The following is a 21,556-nucleotide window of genomic DNA, read 5'->3' on the forward strand; positions in this document are numbered from 1 at the left end:
GGATCTGTGACTGAATTCAATTTTTCTATATTTCTTGGGAATGCAAGTACTGTTGGTTTGGACTATCACTTTGCCAGCAGAACACCAGTTTGCCTGATTGTAGAATGAAGGCTTGACTCTTGTTTTGCCTACTCTTGTAAGCCAGGGATGTGTAGGAGAAAATGAGCCATGTCAATGCCAAGAGCATAAAGAAAGTATTCCATGAACTACTAGTGATTTGGGGGTGAAATGGAGGGTGGTAATTAGAATGATTGCTCGTAGTGTTCAATGTTCCATGATTTGCCAAGGTTAGAAATATTTTGGAGGATCCAGTTCAAATGATTCCAGGATAATTCAAACTTTTCCAAACCCTGGTTCTGAACCTGTGATTTGTAAACTGAAATTCTTGATTTTTAGACTGTCCTGCTATCCCAAGAGCATATATAGACCACGGTCCACTTCAGAACTTGGAGCTGAACCTTTGAACTAGTGGAAGTTATTAGTCAGCTGTTGAGAGTTGGGTTTGCAACTTCAGCAGTCTTTGATTGCAGTATCTGCTTCTGTAGGTGTAGGTATAATATGGGATATCATTTAACCATTTCATTCAAATTCTAGGAACTGAAAGTAGGCTAGTTTTCCTGTTTGTAAACATTGAACAGAGTCCAGGTGGCAATCGTAAATATCCTTGTAGAGTTTTTTTTGATGATCATCCTTTGACAGCAAAAGCTTTTCTGCAAAAGTAAATTGAAGGAATCAAAATATAAAGGATACAGTCTCTTGATAATCTCATAGAAAAAGTCTCTAGTCCTGATTATTCTATTAAACTAAAAGACTCTCTAGTACAGATGTGGGCAAACTATGGCTCGCGGGCCACATCTGGCCCGTGGGGCTGTTCCCCCTCTCCTGCCGCCATGCTGCTGCATGGGCAGCACTCTGGGTGGCAGGGCTGCGTGCTCATGCAGGGTAGTGCAGCAGTGTGTCTGTTTCCGCCTGGGCTGCACGGTTGCCAGACATGCTGCTCTGACCGGCATGGTAAGGGGCCTGGGGTTGGGGGGTTGGATAAGGGGCAGGGAGTTCCGGGGGGCAGTCGGGGCAGGGGGCGCTTGGATGGGATGGAGGTTCAGGAGGCAGGGGCGGTGGTTGGGGGCAGTTGGATGGGGAGGAGGTTTGGGGCGGTCACGGGATGGGGAACGAGCAGGGGGTGTTAGATAGGGGGTGGTCAGATGAGTGGGGGGTTCTGAGGGGGGCAGTCAAGGAGTGGGAGGGAGTGAATAGGGGGCAGGGGCCAGGCTGTCTGGAGAGGCACAGCCTGTGGTGAGCTGGAGCTGGTTTGCTGGAATCAGTTGTTAAATTTTTAAAGCCCTTTTAGAACTGGGACAACCGGTTCTAAAAGGACTTCTAAATTTAACAACCGGCCAAAAGTGGTGCCTTAGGCACTGACTCTGTGGGTGCTCCAGAGCTGGAGTACCCATGGGGAAAATTTGGGGGGTGCAGATCATCCACTGGCAGCTCCACGCCCACCTGCATCTCCCCCCCCCCCCCCGCTCTGCTTCCTGCAAATCAGCTGTTTGCACGAAGCCAGGGAGGGCTGAGAAGTAGAGCGGGGTGGCACGTGCGGAGGGGGAGGCGGAGTGGAGGTGAGCTGGGGGGGGCGCATGAGGAGGGCCGTCCACGCCGCAGTAGGTAACCGGGGGGCGCGCAGGGGAACTGCTCCCCGCCCCAGCTCACTTCTGCCTCCCTGGGCCTGAGCACGAAGCCACCACCTGCTTCTCAGCCCTCCCTGACTTCCCGGGTTAAAAGCTGATTTGTGGGAAGCCAGGGGGGTGGGGTAGAGAAGCGGGGAGGGGGGCGGCATGTTCAGGGGAGGAGTCGGAGCAGAGGTAAGCTGGGGCCAGGAGCTGCTGGTGGGGGCTCTGGACCCACCAGATTTTCCCCGTGGGGCTCCATGTGAGGTGAGGAGGGAACTGGTGATTAAGTTTTTGGCAGCTCATCACTGGGCACAGCCTTCCCTACCCGGCCCTCCATACAGTTTTGCATCCCAATGTGGCCCTCGGGCCAAAAAGTTTGCCCACCCCTGTTCTAGTACTATATAGTACATGTTAGTCTTTGGAGGAGACAAACTGCAAATATAGTTATGGCATAATTTTGAAGATGTCAAATACTTGTCAATTTTGAACATGATAAATGATTTTTCAATGAGTCCTTGAGACAATGAATTATAAGCTTAAATAAGTGGAATTTACCTTTTAATACTTTTGCTACTGTCCGTAGGAAAAAAAATTATTTTTTTTTCTGTAGAATGATTTTTCTTTGGCTGCAGTTGTATTTGTCAGTAGACATTTCTCTCTGAGGAACTCCAGCACGTTGGTCAGAGTATAGTTTGCAAATGTTTGATTTTTCCATTTAAAGTGTCCTCTCTTTTTTTAGGTCAGCTAGAACTAAGGCTTTATAACTCCTATATGATTCAGTGGTTCCTGAGGTGGGGCACATGCCTCTCTCAGCAAGGATCTGCAAAGGCAGTACATTGACAGACAAACTTATCTAAGGAACCAGGGGAGTATAGGGGTCCTTGATACCAAAATTCTAGTTGATGAAGGCACCAGTCACAACTATTTCAGACTATGTATGACTTCAGAACTGTAGGCTTTATATAGATCACTTTGTGTTTTGAGGGAGAAACCATAGGTGCTAAGGTGAAGCCATAGTCAGGTTATAAATAGAAGGGTAGTTTTCAGCAGGGCTTTCGAGCGGAGCCTGGAGCTGGAGCGTGGAGCAGCTCTGGAGCAGTGGAGCTGCAGGTTTTTGCCTGGAGCGGAGTTGGAGCACAGCTCCAAAGCCCTGGTTTTCAGGTTAGTAATGGATTAGCTCATTTATTATTTGGAGGAGGAAGTATACAGGAGGTTTTGAAGTTGTGGTGGATAACAGTTACTGAAAACTATGGAGAACTGTGAGATATTTAAAATTAATCTGAAATGAAAGAGGATGGGGGCAATACACATTACCTTGCATAAATGTAAAATGATACATATTGGTAAAAATAATTGAAACTACTCAGAAGTTGATGGGATCTGGATTATCAGGTTCCGCTGAGGTTGATTGGCTTCTAATTGTTCTGTTACACATGGAAAAGAGAGCACTGTAGAGATGGTAGTTTTACTGTCCTTGCACACCTTTGTTGTTGAAATGTCTTTTTAAATGTTTATAGTTTTAGAAGTGGTATGTTTAAGTCCTCATTTGAAATTTTTCCTCTCCTGGAAGAAAATGTCAGGATGACTATACATGAGTACAGATTATGGTGTCTTGTCTAACTGGGACTAATTAGATTGGCTTTAGTCCCTTGCCTTTCCTTCTAGATGGAAAGGAGGGGGTCAGGAAGGGATCCCCCCTACTGTATTTTTTGTCTTCTTCCTCTAACGCATCAGGGATGGCCACAGCTGGAGATGGGACATTGAGGACAGGTCTCTGAGGGGGCATGGAGCATTCTCTCTCATGTGCTTAGCTGGCTGGTTCTTGTTCAAAATCTAACTGATCACTGTATGTGGGGTCAGGAAGGAAATTTCCCCCAGGTCAGGCTGGCAGTGACCGTGGTGTGGTTCCCCCCCCACCTTTCTTTGCAGCATGGAGTATAGGTCACTAGTTAGGATTTTCTGGGTGTATCTCAATTAATTCCCTGCCATTGCACCCTGGTGCACCTATTCTGTGCCTGTGGAACATAATAGTGTAGTCTTCTGTGTGCAGTTGTATTTTGGCTGTTCAGTTTGGTGTACAGGTGCTGGGTTTTGTTGGTGAAGTGTGATATACAAGAGGTTAGACTAGTGATCTGGTGGTCCCCTTTGGCCTTGGAGAGGCTTCACCCATCTCCACAGTACTGAGCAGCTGTTGGACTTTTTGGCTTGATCTAGCTGTTCACTGTACAGCTTAATTCCTATCATTAACTTGACCTGCAGTCAAGAAGAAGTACTCATCATAGTCTTAAAGGAATTAATGCAAGCTCTTTGTTTGCCACATACATGCAAAACTAACTTTTTACTGAAAGTCGGACTTGATTGACTGCTTTCTCTATAGCTCTTAAAATGGTCATAGATAATTGTTCATGTATTCTTGCCAAACAATGTCATTAATCTTAGTGACTTTTGCCAGAAGACACAATGGCCTTCAAGATATCTGATCATATAACTATTAAAAAAAAAACTAGTCCTGGACTGCCCCTTCAACATCAAAAAAATTTAGCTAAATAATCAGTAAGTTCTCATGTCCCAAAAAACATTTGACTGGATTGTGATAAATAATTCTATTTCTTTTAATAGCATTTTCTTCTGTATTTTCCCATGCAGCTAAACCAGGTGGACGGGTGAGATGTCAATATATTTCTGCTGTGGATAAAGTTATCTTTGTGGATGATTATGCAGTCGGATGTAGGAAAGACCTCAATGGCATCTTGCTGCTAGACACAGCTCTGCAAACACCTGTTTCAAAGCAAGATGATGTGGTTCAACTTGAATTGCCGGTTACAGAGGTAAGTTCTAAATAGTTAGTTAGTATATAATGACTCTATACTAGAGATAATGAAACTGTCCTGAGTTGTTAATTCAGTATTAAAGGGATCATGGGATCATGTAAATCACCATAAAGCAGTCATTGCCCTCCACCAAAACTTGATCGGGTATAGTCCAAGCTAAAATCTGGGAACAAAAAGAGCACGTAGCCAGTCCTACTCCTGCTATCCAGCTGAGGCATTTCAGAAGAGAAACCTGTCCAGCAATCACTAGAAATAGGGGACTCATTTCCTGCTCTGTTGTAGTCAACCAAGCAGCAGCTCCTGCTACCCGTTCCAGAAACCACTGCCCAGACTATGGAACCCTTAGATCATGTGCCTTCCAGGATTTCAAGAACAAGGAAAGAGGGATGAATGGCTAACATGTTGCCTCCATTAATCAACTATTTTTTTTCCCTACCTGAGAGGTGATTGCAAATACCACCTGGTCATTGCATATCACTTGAAGGAAGCTTGTCCATCTAGCTCATGATGGAAGTATGATTCCTGGGGTCTTGTCTTGACTTGGAGTTAAGGTGTGATGTTTGCGTGTTAGCTAACCTATTTTAAGAGAGTCCATTGTAGACAATGCAGCGTACTTCTAACATATACTAATCTGGTTGAGGAAAGCCAGACTCTTGCAAAATATATTCGCACATGTTAGATAACGTAACGTGTTAACATGAGACCATAATTCTTATTCAGGAAAAAACCCATGCTGATAGTTAACTCTGAAAAGAGCTTTCCAAGTCTTCAGGCTTACTGCTACCATTGCCAGTTATATGCATTTTATATGCCTTCTGGGTGACTACAAAAGCTTGGTGGGTGTCAAGGCCACATATGAGGACTCTAACTAGCCCAACACACTTACTTTCCTGGGTTCTGCTCTCGATTGCTGTATCACCTATGATGTGATACAAACAGTATTCAGTTCCATGGCCATGTCAGTTTCAGCAAGAAGATCCCTGTACCTAAAACAGTGGGTAGATACTTTTCTTTGGTCTGGATAGTGACTCTTCTCTTTAAAGACTATTGTTTGGGAAGGAATTGGAGATCAGCAGGAACAGCTTAAGAACCTAGACTATCTGATTGCCAGGAAAAAAGCAGGGAATGCTATTTTAATGCAAGAACAGTCTGGTATAGTTACCTTTCATTATTAGAGGTGGTAACACCATCCCCTGAGAGCCCCAGGAAACTTTAAATAGGTGTTCCGAAGAGTGCACTGGATCAGGTTGAAGAGTCCCTTCATCGATGCCTGGCTCCGTATTCCCTTGTAGTCCAAGACTTTCACCAGTCTTGCACTCTACTTTTATTAACTTCTGGTATGATACGTCTACAAATCAGGTTCTATATCTTGTACCCATCTCTAATAGGCATGTGACAACATTGAGGCTTTCTGCTCTTTCTTTTCTCCCAAATATTCTTTCTCTAAACTCATCACACGATACACTGATAAGTTTTTGTCTTCTGAAGGACTCAGGAAGTGTGAGGAGCCATGCAGATTTTAGTTTGCTTTTCCTCTGAGGAGCAGCCTTAGCTTGGGAGACTCTCTCTTATTGGTTTGCTTCTGTTGTCTACTGCTCTATGGGGAGTAAAAACAATGTACATAATAATGGTTGGTAGGCAGCAACCCAGGAGTCATTCCAGGTGGGTGTCACAGTATGTGCCATTGGGAACAAGTGCGTCTTTTAAATGATCATCTTCAGCTACCTACCAGCCTGCAAGCTAGCACATGGCATTGGGAAGTATATTTGTTTTTCCCAATTCCAAACTATGAAAGATCTGACAAAACTGCTTCCTCAGAAGGTGGCCTGTTGGCATACTGTAGGAATTGTGCAATGTGCTTCGCAAATAAAATACATTTCCTGCCTCTGACAGGTTTCATAGTAGCAGCCGTGTTAGTCTGTATTCGCAAAAAGAAAAGGAGTACTTGTGGCACCTTAGAGACTAACAAATTTATTTGAGCATAAGCTTTCGTGAGCTACAGCTGCATCGAATGCATCCAATGAAGTGAGCTGTAGCTCACGAAAGCTTATGCTCTAATAAATTTGTTAGTCTCTAAGGTGGCACAAGTACTCCTTTTCTTTTTATTTCCTGCCTCTGATATCTTGAAACCTAGTTGTAGACCTGCAGGTAACAATGGTGAGAACGAGGAGCAAGGGAGAATGAGATAAAATAAGGTTATGCTGTTCAAATATGTGTGCATTTCTTGGTGGTATTACTACTCTTAAAATATTGCAATGTTAATCATGAGCAGTCTTTCTAGCATATTGTTTTGTGCCTCATATTGCCCAGCACTCTATTTCTTCTCAAAATATCATTGATTTTTTTTTTGTTACTAATTTACCCATCACTCAGTATAAATCTGTCTCCTCCACAAATGAGCAGTTCAGTTTATTACTGATCTCAAAGGCTAAAGAAGCTTCTATGGCTGTAAAGGCACATAGTTGCCTGCTCTTGGCTGCTGCCTTTTGCACTTCTGATTCAAGCTTGGGGGGCAATGGTGAAACCATTGTGTGGTTGTGATTGAGCTAGTCTTCAAAAACTTTCCACTTTGGGTGTGCCATGTTGCTGTAATTATTTTTGTGGCTAGTCCACCACATGTTGTTGTTCTTCTTCTTCAATCATACTTCCTCAGGCAGCTTCCAACTGGTTACTTCCAGCAAAAGCTTTACTGTAGAGATTTATCCGTGGAATGGGCTGCTAAGGAAAGGTGGGATCAGGTTTAGTTTTCATCAGAATACATGATGCATCATGTTTCTGTTCTTCACTCTGCCACTCTTGCCCATTTCGCTGTAGGCAATTCATTTAGTATCTCTGTGCCTCTGCTAGACCATGTGCAAATGTAATATAATGTATCTACCTCATTAGGTGTGTTTTTGAGGATTAATATATATTTGGAAAGTGCTTTATGGTCCCTAGCTAATAGATGCTCATGTTAGTAAATCTAAACTAGTTTTTGTTTCAAATCAAGCAGACACCTAATCCTCAGTGAAGGTGTCAGGGTTCCTTCCCCACTCTGAACTCTAGGGTACAGATGTGGGGACGCGCATGAAAGACCCCCTAAGCTTATTCTTAGCAGCTTAGGTTAAAAACTTCCCCAAGGTACAAACTTTGCCTTGTCCTTGAACAGTATGCTGCCATCACCAAGCGTGTTAAACAAAGAATAGGGAAAGAGACCACTTAGACGTTTTCCCCCAAAATATCCCCCCAAGCTCTACACACCCCCTTTCCTGGGGAGGCTTGAGAATAATATCCTAACCAAATGGTTACAAAATTTTGGAACAAGGGAAAAATCAGTCAGGCTCTGAAAAGAGGGATTTCATTTTTTTTTTTAAAAAAAGAAAGGTAAAAATCACTTCTGTAAAATCAAGATGGGAAATACTTTACAGGGTATTGAGATTCAAAACACAGAGGGCAAAACCTTAAAGTTACAGAAAACAGGAATAAACCTCCCTCTTAACACAGGGAAAATTCACATAAAACAAAAGATAAACTACAAAAGATAAACTAATCCGCCTTGCCTGGTTTACCTATACTGGTTGCAATATTGGAGACTTGGATTAGGATGGGTTGGAGAAGATGGATTTCTGTCTGGCCTCTCTCAGTCCCAAGAGAGAACAACCCTGTAAACAAAGAGCACAAACACAAGCCTTCTGTCATCCCCCGTACCCCCCCCCACCGATTTGAAAGTATCTTGTCCCCTTACTGGTCCTTTGGCTCAGGTGCCAGTCAGGTTAGCTGAGCTTCTTAACCCTTTACAGGTAACAGGACGTTGCCTCTGGCCAGGAGGGATTTTATAGCACTGTATACAGAAAGGTGGTTACCCTTTCCTTTATATTTACGACAGAAGGTAAAGGCTATTTCAAATTCCAAATTTCAGCCATATATTCATTAGCACTATTCACAAAGTATGATTACAATGGGTTGAAGTTACCTTTTTTCATTTTGCTGTTTATACCCAACTGAAAGAATTTTGCCCAAATTTTCCAATCCTGCAAATATGTATGCTTATGTATAACTTTACTGGCTTCATTGAGGCCAGTATGGATTAAGTTACTCATGTGCATGTTTGCAGAATTGGGGCTTAACTTGTCCATGGGCAAAGAGAGAGCATAGAAAATCTCAGTGCAGAAAAGGGGGTTTATAAGAAATTATGAGCTTTGGAAAGTAGGGGTTTATAATGGGAAATGTTTTACAATCTCAGCTATCACATTTGCTATTGGTGGTTATTCCCGCTAAAATATAATGGGAAAGCTTCTTAATGAACAAATGATTATTATTGCCTGTATTTATGTGTGGAAATAAAATTCACCCACTAAACAATATAAGCTATCAAATTGTTCTTATAGTGATTTCAAGCTTTATTTTGTCTGGCAATACAGTTTTTTAGTAAACTAACTGTTTAAGACTATTATTCACTAGCTCCTAAATATCCATAGTTTAATGGCTAAATGTTCAACTTAAAGCACGAGTTTTCTCTGATACACATGCTAATTAGTATCAAGCAAAGTTACAGAGGAGTGTTTAAACAAAACTTGTTTAACTGAATGGAGAAAGAAAACAAGATCATCTTCAGTGAAACACATTTGGACCAGAACACTTGCTCATACTAAAACTTCTAATTAGGAGTGTTTTGAATTGGAATTACTTGTCCAAAACAAACATTCATCTTAACTGTATTTGCCCAATGGTAGCTTATTATTTAATTTACATATTATGGCTTATATTAAGTCTGTAGGGGTCTGAACTGAATGCCACTTCCGGAAGGCATTTTGTCAGTGAAAGCCAGGAGCAGGCCTAGTGCCTTCAGGGCTGCTGACTAGCTGCACTTGTTGTACCTGTTTCACAGGTGTTCAGTGCACTCCCCACTGCACTGCTGCTCAGAGTTCATGAGAAGCAGTACTAAGGTCCATCTCCATGCCCATCCCACCCGGACCTGGAGCTCTGCAGGCAGCTGTGGCTGACCTCTCTACTACTTAATCTCTAAGGGCGTGGGTGAATTTTGATCGTCTCCTTAGACAAGGAAGAGTGTGCATCACACTCTTGTGTGGCTGGCATAATTTGCTCCCACACTTTTATTTGCTGGGCTACGGAGAAGTGACGGTGTCTGGGTTGCCAGGATTCCTAAGCAGAGAAGTAGTGAGAAACATATGTAAGTAAAGAAAATAATTATTGGGGGGGGGTATGAAAATACTTCTAGAGCATTTGGTAATTGTGGTATGTATGTAGCTATATAAAGTATGTGTATTTAAAATCTTTCATCAGAAAAATCCAATTGAAATGAAAAAAACAGTTTCTAAGGCTATCCTGGGGTAGAGAAGTGTATGCAGAAGCGCATATTCATATCGTCACAGCAACAATAACAGACAAAGGAAATTTAAGGAAATTGAGGCTCAGGTGATCTTTAGCGGGATCCTTCCTGTTCCTAGAGAAGGGCAACAAAGGTGTGACAAGATTATGACTGTCAACAGATGGCTTAAGCAGTGGTGCTATAAGGAGGGCTTTGGGATGTACGGCCACTGGGAGGCATTCATGGACAGAGGTCAGTTCTCTCGGGATGGACTTCATCTGAGTAGGGAAGGAAATAGACTTCTAGGATCAAGGCTGGCACAACTGATGAAGAGAGCTTTAAACTAGGAATTGGGGGGAGATGGATGGGAGATGTCCAGAAAATCTCCACGCCAGATTTTAGCATTGAGAGGGAAGAAGATGAAGTAAGAAAGGATACAGCCGTGGGTAGGAGAATGTATATAAGGAGCGAGGGCAGTGTGGATACTAGTCTAATAGGTTATACTGGCTGTAGAATGACTGTGCCTAATAGGGTACAAAATGTGAGCGAGTCCAAACAGCAAAAATTAAGATGTTTGTACACCAATGCGAGGAGTCTAGGTAACAAAATGGAGGAACTAGAGCTACTGGTGCAGGAAGTGAAACCAGATATTATAGGGATAACAGAAACATGGTGGAATAGTAGTCATGACTGGACTACAGGTATTGAAGGGTATGTGCTGTTTAGGAAAGACAGAAATAAAGGTAAAGGGGGAGGAGTAGCATTGTATATCAATGATGAGGTAGAATGTAAAGAAATAAGAAGCGATGCAATGGATAAGACAGAGTCCGTGTGGGCAAAAATTACATTGGGGAAGAAAACTAGTAAAGCCTCTCCTACGATAGTGCTTGGGGTGTGCTATACATCTCCGGGATCTAATTTGGATATGGATAGAGCCCTTTTTAATGTCTTTAATAAAGTAAATACTAATGAAAACTGCGTGATCATGGGAGACTTTAACTTCCCAGATATAGACTGGAGGACCAGTGCTAGTAATAATAATAGGGCTCAGATTTTCCTAGATGCGATAGCTGATGGATTCCTTCATCAAGTAGTTGCTGAACCGACTAGAGGGGATGCCATTTTAGATTTAATTTTGGTGAGTAGCGAGGACCTCATAGAAGAAATGGTTGTAGGGGACAATCTTGGCTCAAGTGATCATGAGCTAATTCAGTTCAAACTAAATGGAAGGATTAACAAAAATAAATCTGCAACTAGGGTTTTTGATTTCAAAAGTGCTGACTTTCAAAAATTAAGGAAATTAGTTAGGGAAGTGGATTGGACTGAAGAATTTATGGATCTAAAGGTAGAGGAGGCCTGGGATTACTTTAAATCAAAACTGCAGAAGCTATCGGAAGCCTGTATCCCAAGAAAGGGGAAAAAATTCATAGGAAGGAGTTGTAGACCAAGCTGGATGAGCAAGCATCTTAGAGAGGTGATTATGAAGAAGCAGAAAGCATACAGGGAGTGGAAGATGGGAGGGATCAGCAAGGAAAGCTACCTAATTGAGGTCAGATGATGTAGGGATAAAGTGAGAGAGGCTAAAAGTCGGGTAGAGTTGGACCTTGCAAAGGGAATTAAAACCAATAGTAAAAGGTTCTATAGCCATATAAATAAGAAGAAAACTAAGAAGGAAGAAGTGGGGCCGCTTAACACTGAGGATGGAGTGGAGGTTAAAGATAATCTAGGCATGGCCCAATATCTAAACAAATACTTTGCCTCAGTCTTTAATAAGGCTAAAGAGGATCTTGGGGATAATGGTAGCATGACAAATGGGAAGAAGGATATAGAGGTAGAAGCGAAACTGAAACAGCTTAATGGGACTAAATCGGGGGGCCCAGATAATCTTCATCCAAGAATATTAAAGGAATTGGCACCTGAAATTGCAAGCCCATTAGCAAGAATTTTTAATGAATCTGTAAACTCAGGAATAGTACTGAATGATTGGAGAATTGCTAATATAGTTCCTATTTTTAAGAAAGGAAAAAAAAGTGATCCGGGTAACTACAGGCCAGTTAGTTTGACATCTGTAGTATGCAAGGTCCTGGAAAAAATTTTGAAGGAGAAATTGGTTAAGGACATTGAAGTCAATGGTAAATGGGACAAAATACAACATGGTTTTACAAAAGGTAGATCATGCCAAACCAACCTAATCTCCTTTTTTGAAAAAGTAACAGATTTTTTAGATAAAGGAAATGCAGTGGATCTAATTTACCTAGATTTCAGTAAGGCATTTGATACCGTGCCACATGGGGAATTATTAGTTAAATTGGAGAAGATGGGGATCAATATGAACATCAAAAGGTGGATAAGGAATTGGTTAAAGGGGAGACTGCAACAGGTCCTACTGAAAGGCGAACTGTCGTCAGGTTGGAGGGAGGTTACCAGTGGAGTTCCTCAGGGATCTGTTTTGGGACCAATCTTATTTAATCTTTTTATTACTGACCTTGGCACAAGAAGTGGGAGTGTGCTAATAAAGTTTGCAGATGATACAAAGCTGGGAGGCATTGCCAATTCAGAGAAGGATCGGGATATTATACAGGAGGATCTGGATGACCTTGTAAACTGGAGTAATAGTAATAGGATGAAATTTAATCGTGAGAAGTGTAAGGTTATGCATTTAGGGATTAATAACAAGAATTTTAGTTATAAGTTGGGGATGCATCAATTAGAAGTAACGGAAGAGGAGAAGGACCTTGGAGTATTGGTTGATCATAGGATGACTATGAGCTGCCAATGTGATATGGCTGTGAAAAAAGCTAATGTGGTTTTGGGATGCATCAGGAGAGGCCTTTCCAGTAGGGATAAGGAGGTTTTAGTACCATTATACAAGGCACTGGTGAGACCTCACCTAGAATACTGTGTGCAGTTCTGGTCTCCCATGTTTAAAAAGGATGAATTCAAGCGGGAGCAGGTACAGAGAAGGGCTACTAGGATGATCCGAGGAATGGAAAACTTGTCTTATGAAAGGAGACTTAAGGAGCTTGGCTTGTTTAGCCTAACTAAAAGAAGGTTGAGGGGAGATATTATTGCTCTCTATAAATATATCAGAGGGGTAAATACAGGAGAGGGAGAGGAATTATTTCAGCTCAGCACCAATGTGGACACAAGAACAAATGGGTATAAACTGGCCACCAGGAAGTTTAGACTTGAAATCAGACGAAGGTTTTTAACCATCAGAGGAGTGAAGTTTTGGAATAACCTTCCAAGGGAAGCAGTGGGGGCAAAAGATCTATCTGGTTTTAAGGTTCTACTCGATAAGTTTATGGAGGAGATGGTATGATGGGATAATGGGATTTTGGTAAGTAATTGATCTTTAAATATTCAGGGTAAATAGGCCAAATCCCCTGAGATGGTATATTAGATGGATGGGATCTGATTTACTATAGAAAATTCTTTCCTGGGTATCTGGCTGGTGAATCTTGCCCATGTGCTCAGGGTTTAGCTGATTGCCATATTTGGGGTCGGGAAGGAATTTTCCTCCAGGGCAGATTGGAGAGGCCCTGGAGGTTTTTCGCCTTCCTCTGTAGCTTGGGGCATGGTTGACTTGAGGGAGGCTTCTCTGCTCCTTGAAGTCTTTAAACCATGATTTAAGGACTTCAATAGCTCAGACATAGGTGAGGTTTTTCATAGGAGTGGGTGGGTGACATTCTGTGGCCTGCGCTGTGCAGGAGGTCGGACTAGATGATCAGAATGGTCCCTTCTGACCTTAGTATCTATGAATCTATGAAAGTTGTCATTTGGATCTGGTTTTAGTGTGACCTTAGAATCAAGTGAAATACAAATTTGCTATGTCATTCTTACCTCGAGTTATTTGGGGCATTCAGCACACAACTCATTTAAAAAAAAAAAAAAAAAAAAAAAAAAAAAAAAAGTAAAGAAATAACAGTATATGCCACCTGCATCACTTCTTAAAATCTTTGTGGAAGTCCATCTAGCTGCTGAATCCATCGAATCTTAAATTTTCCAGGATAGTAGCTTCTGTGTCTAGACACTAATTTTGTTTCTTTCCACGTGTTTTTAGGCTCAGCAACTGTTATGTGCTTGCATAGAGAAGGTGGATGTCTCCAGCACAGAGGGATATGATTTGTTCATCGCACAACTGAAAGATGGCTTAAAAAATACCTCACATGAGACAGCAGCAAACCATAAAGTTGCAAAGGTGAAGAAAGTGTCTCCAAAATTCTAACACTTTTTTTTTCTTAAAAGAAGTTGACACTTCATTTCCATTGTATTTTTAAGGGCTTTGTAGGTCACTTTTGAATTGCTATGTGTATTGCAGTTGAAGAATTCTTGGTGACATTAATGTAACTTCATTGAAAGCCATAATGAATAATGCAGCTAAACACTGTCAACTTTTTGTAGTGGGTGGATATAGAGTATTTTCGCGGGTTAAACATAGCCTTGACCAGTTTTAGTTTATTCATCATTCCTTAGTTCTGTACACATAGTACAGTAACTTCTAACTTAACGTTGTCTCGTTACGTCGCTGATCAGTTAGAGAACGCTCTTGTTTAAAGTTACGCAATGCTCCCTTATAATGTTGTTTGGTAGCTGTCTGCTTTGTCCACTGCTTGCAGAAAGAGCAGGCCGTTGGAGCTAGCTGGTGGAGGCTTGGAACCAGGGTGGACCAGCAGCCCCCCTATCGGCTGCCCTAAGTTCCCTGTGCAGCAGCCGCCCAGCAGGCTATCAATTGCCGGGTAGTTCAGGTATCCCTCCCCCGACTGCCGTGTGCTGCTCCTGCCTTCTGCCTTGAAGCTGCTCACAGGAGCCTCCTGCTTGCTGTGCAGGGGATGGGGGGGAAGAGGGGTGCTGATGTCAGGGTGTCCGCCTCCACCCCACTCCTGTACCGGATATCCACAGAGCAGGGGGGGAAAGAACAAGGCTCAAGATGGAGGAAGCTTCCTGTCAGCAGCTGCTGTCTCAACTTGCTGATCTACTTTAAAAAAGCAGTATGCTTAGTGGGGTCAGTGTATTTAAAGGGGCAATGCACATCTCTCTCTTTCTCTCTCTCTCACTCACATACACCCCCACCCCCACACACCCTGCACTGTGTGTGGGTGTATCCCCTCCGCTCTGCACTTTGGAAAGTGGAGGGAGTGGTGCGCTCCAGTGGGATAGCGGGGGTTCATCATCACCTTCAGTTTCCACAGGGAATATTTTGCAGCCACTGCCATGTTGTGTCTCCTCCCTCCATTTGTGCTGCCTAGTAGAGTGTGAGACTACATTAACAACAAAATGTTAACCCTTGAGGGCTCAGCCGAGTGCTAGTTCATCATTTAACAGCAAGGCATTCCTTGAACTATCCCACCCTCTTCCACCCTATAACTTCACTACCTCAACCAAGCTTTACAATCATCATTGCTGTGTACAGTATTAAATTGTTTTTAAAACTTGCAGTGTGTGTATACGTATGTAATGTAGTCTTTTGTCTGGTGAAAAAAATTTCCCTGGAATCTAACCCCACCCCTTTACATTAATTCTTTGATGGGAAAATTGGATTTGCTTAACATTTCGCTTAATGTAGGATTTTTCAGTAACATAACGACAACATTAAGCGAGGAGTTACTGTAAGTCTATTCTAATCTAATAGTACAATTGGTCTGAGCAGCTTCACTAGTCTTCCTAGAATGGCTTACCTTTCCTAACAAGTATAAAATTCATTCTTTCTCTTCCTGTGAGACATGAGTTTGAATTGTAAACTTCCTTGTCTACAGTGTAACAGGATTTGGCCTAAAAGAAAAAAGCCCTCCAATTCCTCAGCAACAAAATGTAATTGAAAACCATTAACCAGCTTTAAAATCTTTGCCTAACACTTCATATCAACATAAAATAAATATTTATGTAGCATCCATAGGTTAGGCAAGCAGTAAGAAAGACCCCAAAGTTTACAGTCCAAATACAGAACATAGAGATAACAGAACGGGTAAAGCAATGCAACACTTTTTTCAACTTTTAAAATGTAATTTAAATGCTTTTGCCCAAGTTGTTTTGACAAGGGGCTGGTCTGTAGTGTGTTTGACTCTTAATCCAGGGATTTGTGGCCATTAACATGCTATTGCTTCAGTATGAAATGCTCTACTGCAGTGATACTCAACCTCCGTGGTTGAGGAGCCATATTAGCAATCAACATTACCCAAAATAGCTACAGTAATAACTGGCTATAGTACTATATATTCATATTGAAACAGTATGACGGTAAATATTTAGTGTGTGTGTTTGTGTATGTCCTCATGAGAAATAAGTTAATACTTCATTGTAAGTTGATAGCTTAATTGTTTAATAACATAGTAAAAAGACCCTGATTGGTTAATTTACACTTGATTGCAAGTATGTGGAGCACACAGCAACTAGGTAAAGTAGCACAAGAGTACATTTAAAAATGAAGTGTCCAAAGGAACCTTTGGACTCTCCTAAAATTGATGCATTTTGAGTAATCTTTGAATTTATGGAAACTCAGTGTGTCTGTTGGTTACCTCTGCTGAAAGTCTATATCATAATACCAGAAACCATATTGTTTTGCATACCAGTTTCCATTTAAAAGTGGACACATGTTTAGTCCTCTAACAACCTTCTTGATTTCTCTGCAAAATTGTATGAAATGCTGAAGATATGAATAAAGAACGATCTGCCTCTCTAACTTGCTTAAAGAAAATTTATAAAACATTTAAATATCAGATCTCTATTTCCAAACTCTTTTCTGAGTAGGCATCAAACTTAACCTCCAAAGACTTGCAAACAAGTGGTTGTTTAAAAATTCCCACTAAAACTCTAAAGAGCAACTGTATGATCTCAGGACTTTTTTTTTTTTTAAACACACAAATAAATTCTTCAGACATTAAAGACACTTCTGACTGAACTAAATTGGGATATAAAAAAGCATATTTAGTTTTAAGGTATCATGTTTTTCCTGGTTTTATAACTCAAATGACTCAACTATTTTTTATTATAATGCACCCCCAAAAAATGTGAATTGAAGCATTTTTAGAGCTCACATTGCTGAATTTGGCTGCCAATATTGAACGGTATAATCAAATGAGAGTACTAACTATAATAAATGCACTCATAGATATTAAGGTCAGAAGGGACCATTCTCATCATCTAGTCTGACCTCCTGCGCAGTGCAGGCCACAGAATCTCACCCACCCACTCCTATGAAAAACCTCACCCATGTCTGAGCTATTGGAGTCCTTAAATCATGGTTCAAATACTTCAAGGAGCAGAGAAGCCTCCCTCAAGTCAACCATGCCCCATGCTACAGAGGAAGGCGAAAAACCTCCAGGGCCTCTCCAATCTGCCCTGGAGGAAAATTCCTTCCTGACCCCAAATATGGCAATGAGCTAAACCCTGAGCATATGGGCAAGATTCACCAGCCAGATACTACAGAAAATTCTTTCCTGGGTAACTCAGATCCCATCCATCTAATATCCCATCTCAGGGGATTTGGCCTATTTACCCTGAATATTTAAAGATCAATTACTTACCAAAATCCCATTATCCCATCGTACCATCTCCTCCATAAACTTATCGAGTAGAATCTTAAAACCAGATAGATCTTTTGCCCCCACTGCTTCCCTTGGAAGGCTATTCCAAAACTTCACTCCTCTGATGGTTTAAAAACCTTCGTCTGATTTCAAGTCTAAACTTCCTGGTGGCCAGTTTATACCCATTTGTTCTTGTGTCCACATTGGTGCTGAGCTGAAATAATTCCTCTCCCTCTCCTGTATTTATCCCTCTGATATATTTATAGAGAGCAATCATATCTCCCCTCAACCTTCTTTTAGTTAGGCTAAACAAGCCAAGCTCCTTAAGTCTCCTTTCATAAGACAAGTTTTCCATTCCTCGGATCATCCTAGTAGCCCTTCTCTGTACCTGCTCCCGCTTGAATTCATCCTTTTTAAACATGGGAGACCAGAACTGCACACAGTATTCTAGGTGAGGTCTCACCAGTGCCTTGTATAATGGTACTAAAACCTCCTTATCCCTACTGGAAATGCCTCTCCTGATGCATCCCAAAACCGCATTAGCTTTTTTCACAGCCATATCACATTGGCAGCTCATAGTCACCCTATGATCAACCAATACTCCAAGGTCCTTCTCCTCTTCCGTTACTTCTAATTGATGCATCCCCAATTTATAACTAAAATTCTTGTTATTAATCCCTAAATGCATAACCTTACACTTCTCACGATTAAATTTCATCCTATTACTATTACTCCAGTTTACAAGGTCATCCAGATCCTCCTGTATAATATCCCGATCCTTCTCCGAATTGGCAATACCTCCCAGCTTTGTATCATCTGCAAACTTTATTAGCGCACACCCACTTTTTGTGCCAAGGTCAGTAATAAAAAGATTAAATAAGATTGGTCCCAAAACAGATCCCTGAGGAACTCCACTGGTAACCTCCCTCCAACCTGACGACAGTTCGCCTTTCAGTAGGACCCGTTTCAGTCTCCCCTTTAACCAATTCCTTATCCACCTTATGATGTTCATATTGATCCCCATCTTCTCCAATTTAACTAATAATTCCCCATGTGGCACGGTATCAAATGCCTTACTGAAATCTAGGTAAATTAGATCCACTGCATTTCCTTTATCTAAAAAATCTGTTACTTTTTCAAAAAAGGAGATTAGGTTGGTTTGGCACGATCTACCTTTTGTAAAACCATGTTGTATTTTGTCCCATTTACCATTGACTTCAATGTCCTTAACTAATTTCTCCTTCAAATTTTTTTCCAGGACCTTGCATACTACAGATGTCAAACTAACTGGCCTGTAGTTACCCGGATCACTTTTTTTTCCTTTCTTAAAAATAGGAACTATATTAGCAATTCTCCAATCATTCGGTACTACTCCTGAGTTTACAGATTCATTAAAAATTCTTGCTAATGGGCTTGCAATTTCAGGTGCCAATTCCTTTAATATTCTTGGATAAAGATTATCTGGACCCCCCGATTTAGTCCCATTAAGCTGTTTCAGTTTCGCTTCTACCTCAGATATGGTAATATCTACCTCTATATCCTCATTCCCATTTGTCATGCTACCCTTATCCCTAAGATCCTCTTTAGCCTTATTAAAGACTGAGGCAAAGTATTTGTTTAGATATTGGGCCATGCCTAGATTATCTTTAACCTCCACTCCATCCTCAGTGTTAAGCGGCCCCACTTCTTCCTTCTTAGTTTTCTTCTTATTTATATGGCTATAGAACCTTTTACTATTGGTTTTAATTCCCTTTGCAAGGTCCAACTCTACTCGACTTTTAGCCCGTCTCACTTTATCCCTACATGTTCTGACCTCAATTAGGTAGCTTTCCTTGCTGATCCCTCCCATCTTCCACTCCCTGTATGCTTTCTGCTTCTTCTTAATCACCTCTCTCAGATGCTTGCTCATCCAGCTTGGTCTACAACACCTTCCTATGAATTTTTTCCCCTTTCTTGGGATACGGGCTTCCGATAGCTTCTGCAGCTTTGATTTAAAGTAATCCCAGGCCTCCTCTACCTTTTTAGATCCATAAGTTCTTCAGTCCAATCCACTTCCCTAACTAATTTCCTTAATTTTTGAAAGTCCGCCCTTTTGAAATCAAAAACTCTTGTTGCAGATTTATTTTTGTTAATCCTTCCATTTAGTTTGAACTGAAATAGCTCATGATCACTTGAGCCAAGATTGTCCCCTACAACCATTTCTTCTATGAGGTCCTCGCTACTCATCAAAATTAAATCTAAAATGGCATCCCCTCTAGTCGGTTCAGCAACTACTTGATGAAGGAATCCATCAGCTATTGCATCTAGGAAAATCTGAGCCCTATTATTATTACTAGCACTGGTCCTCCAGTCTATATCTGGGAAGTTAGTCTCCCATGATCACGCAGTTTCCATTAGTATTTACTTTATTAAAAACATTAAAAAGGGCTCTATCCATATCCAAATTAGATCCCGGAGGTGTATAGCATACTCCAAGCACTATCGTAGGAGAGGCTTTACTAGTTTTCTTCCCCAATGTAATTTTTGCCCACACGGACTCTGTCTTATCCATTGCATCGCTTCTTATTTCTTTACATTCTACCTCATCATTGATATACAATGCTACTCCATCACATTTACCTTTATTTCTGTCTTTCCTAAACAGCACATACCCTTCAATACCTGTAGTCCAGTCATGACTACTATTCCACCATGTTTCTGTTATCCCTATAATATCTGGTTTCACTTCCTGCACCAGTAGCTCTAGTTCCTCCTTTTTGTTACCTAGGCTCCTCACATTGATGTATAAGCATCTTAATTTTTGCTGTTTGGCCTTGCTCGCATTTTGTACCCTATTAGGCACAGTCATTCTACAGCCAGTATAACCTATTAGACTAGTATCCACACCGCCCTCGCTCCTTATATACATTCTCCTACCCACAGCTGTATCCTTTCTTACTTCGTCGTCTTCCCTCTCAACGCTAAAATCTGGTGTGGAGATTTCCTGGACATCTCCCATCCTCTCCCCCTAATTCCTAGTTTAAAGCTCTCTCTATCTGTTGTGCCAGCCTCAATCCTAGAAGTCTATTTCCTTCCCTACTCAGATGAAGTCCATCCTGAGAGAACTGTCCTCTGTCCGTGAATGCCTCCCAGTGGCCATACATCCCAAAGCCCTCCTTATAGCACCACTCCTTAAGCCATCTGTTGACAATCATAATCTTGTCACACCTTTGTTGTCCTTCTCTAGGAACAGGAAGGATCCCACTAAAGATCACCTGAGCCTCAATTTCCTTAAGCGTCTTCCCCAGCCTAGCATAGTCTCCCTTAATACTTTCCAGCAAGAATCTAGCTGTATCATTTGTTCCCACATGAAGGATAATTAGGGGATTCTTTCCCGCTCCCTTTAGGATCCTTTTCAACCTCAGGTCTACATCCCGTATCTTAGCACCCGGAAGACAGCACACCCTTCTATTCTCTGGATCAGCTCTAGTTACAGGCCTGTCTATTCTTCTCAATAAAGAGTCCCCGATCACATAGACCTGCTTTTTCCTGGTGACTGTGCTATTCTCCAGTCTCTCCCCTGTTCCCTCTGGCTGCAAGTTCTTTCCATTCCTATTTTCCCTTATAATCTTCTTCAACCCATCCTGTATCCTCCTGGGGCTCATATTTGGTGTAGTCTCCCTTGACTCTTCCGCTTTTCCTATAGGACTAGCCTCTCTTCTCTTCTTCCTTACCCTTCCACCTTCAGCGCCTACCTGCTGAGCCCCTTCTTCATTTTCCAACTCTGGAAACCTGTTCCTAAGCTCTATTTCTCTTTCACTATTCCATCTTTTCCTCTGCCTGGTTCTTTGAGTCACATGTTTCCACTGACCACTTTCCTCACCCAGTCTCCCCTCAAAATTCCCCAGCCCTGCTTCCATCCGTGAGTCTGAGCTTTTCTCTTCAGATACCTCATATCTTGGCTCCATCATCTGCTCAAACCCCTTCCTAAACTCAACCAGACTTTCCACCTGCATCTCCAAACCTCGGATCTTTTCCTCCATCAGCTCTATCAGAGGACATTTCATGCAGAAAAAACTCTTACCGGTTCCCCCCTCCAGGATCATGTACATACCACAGCTTCCACATCCAGTCATCCTCAATGTATCTTCCACTACAGGAGTCACTCCCACAGCTGCCTCCATATCTGTCATCAGTCAGTTTTCATGAGCTGCAGTTTTAAAAAATTGAACGAATGTGTTTGTGTTG

The 21,556-nt window shown here is 41.7% G+C and overlaps 1 protein-coding gene across 1 annotated transcript in view; it reads left to right on the forward strand.

The window, feature by feature from the left end:
- The window catches only part of BIRC6 (baculoviral IAP repeat containing 6), a 342,876-nt gene that overhangs the window by 12,816 nt on the left and 308,504 nt on the right, over positions 1-21,556 (forward strand). Inside the window, 2 exon segments of the mRNA XM_038394017.2 lie at positions 4,314-4,495; positions 13,870-14,007. Coding sequence (XP_038249945.2) covers positions 4,314-4,495; positions 13,870-14,007 — 320 coding nt within the window.

Source organism: Dermochelys coriacea, chromosome 3 (genome assembly GCF_009764565.3).
Source record: "Dermochelys coriacea isolate rDerCor1 chromosome 3, rDerCor1.pri.v4, whole genome shotgun sequence".
NCBI lineage: Eukaryota > Metazoa > Chordata > Testudines > Dermochelyidae > Dermochelys > Dermochelys coriacea.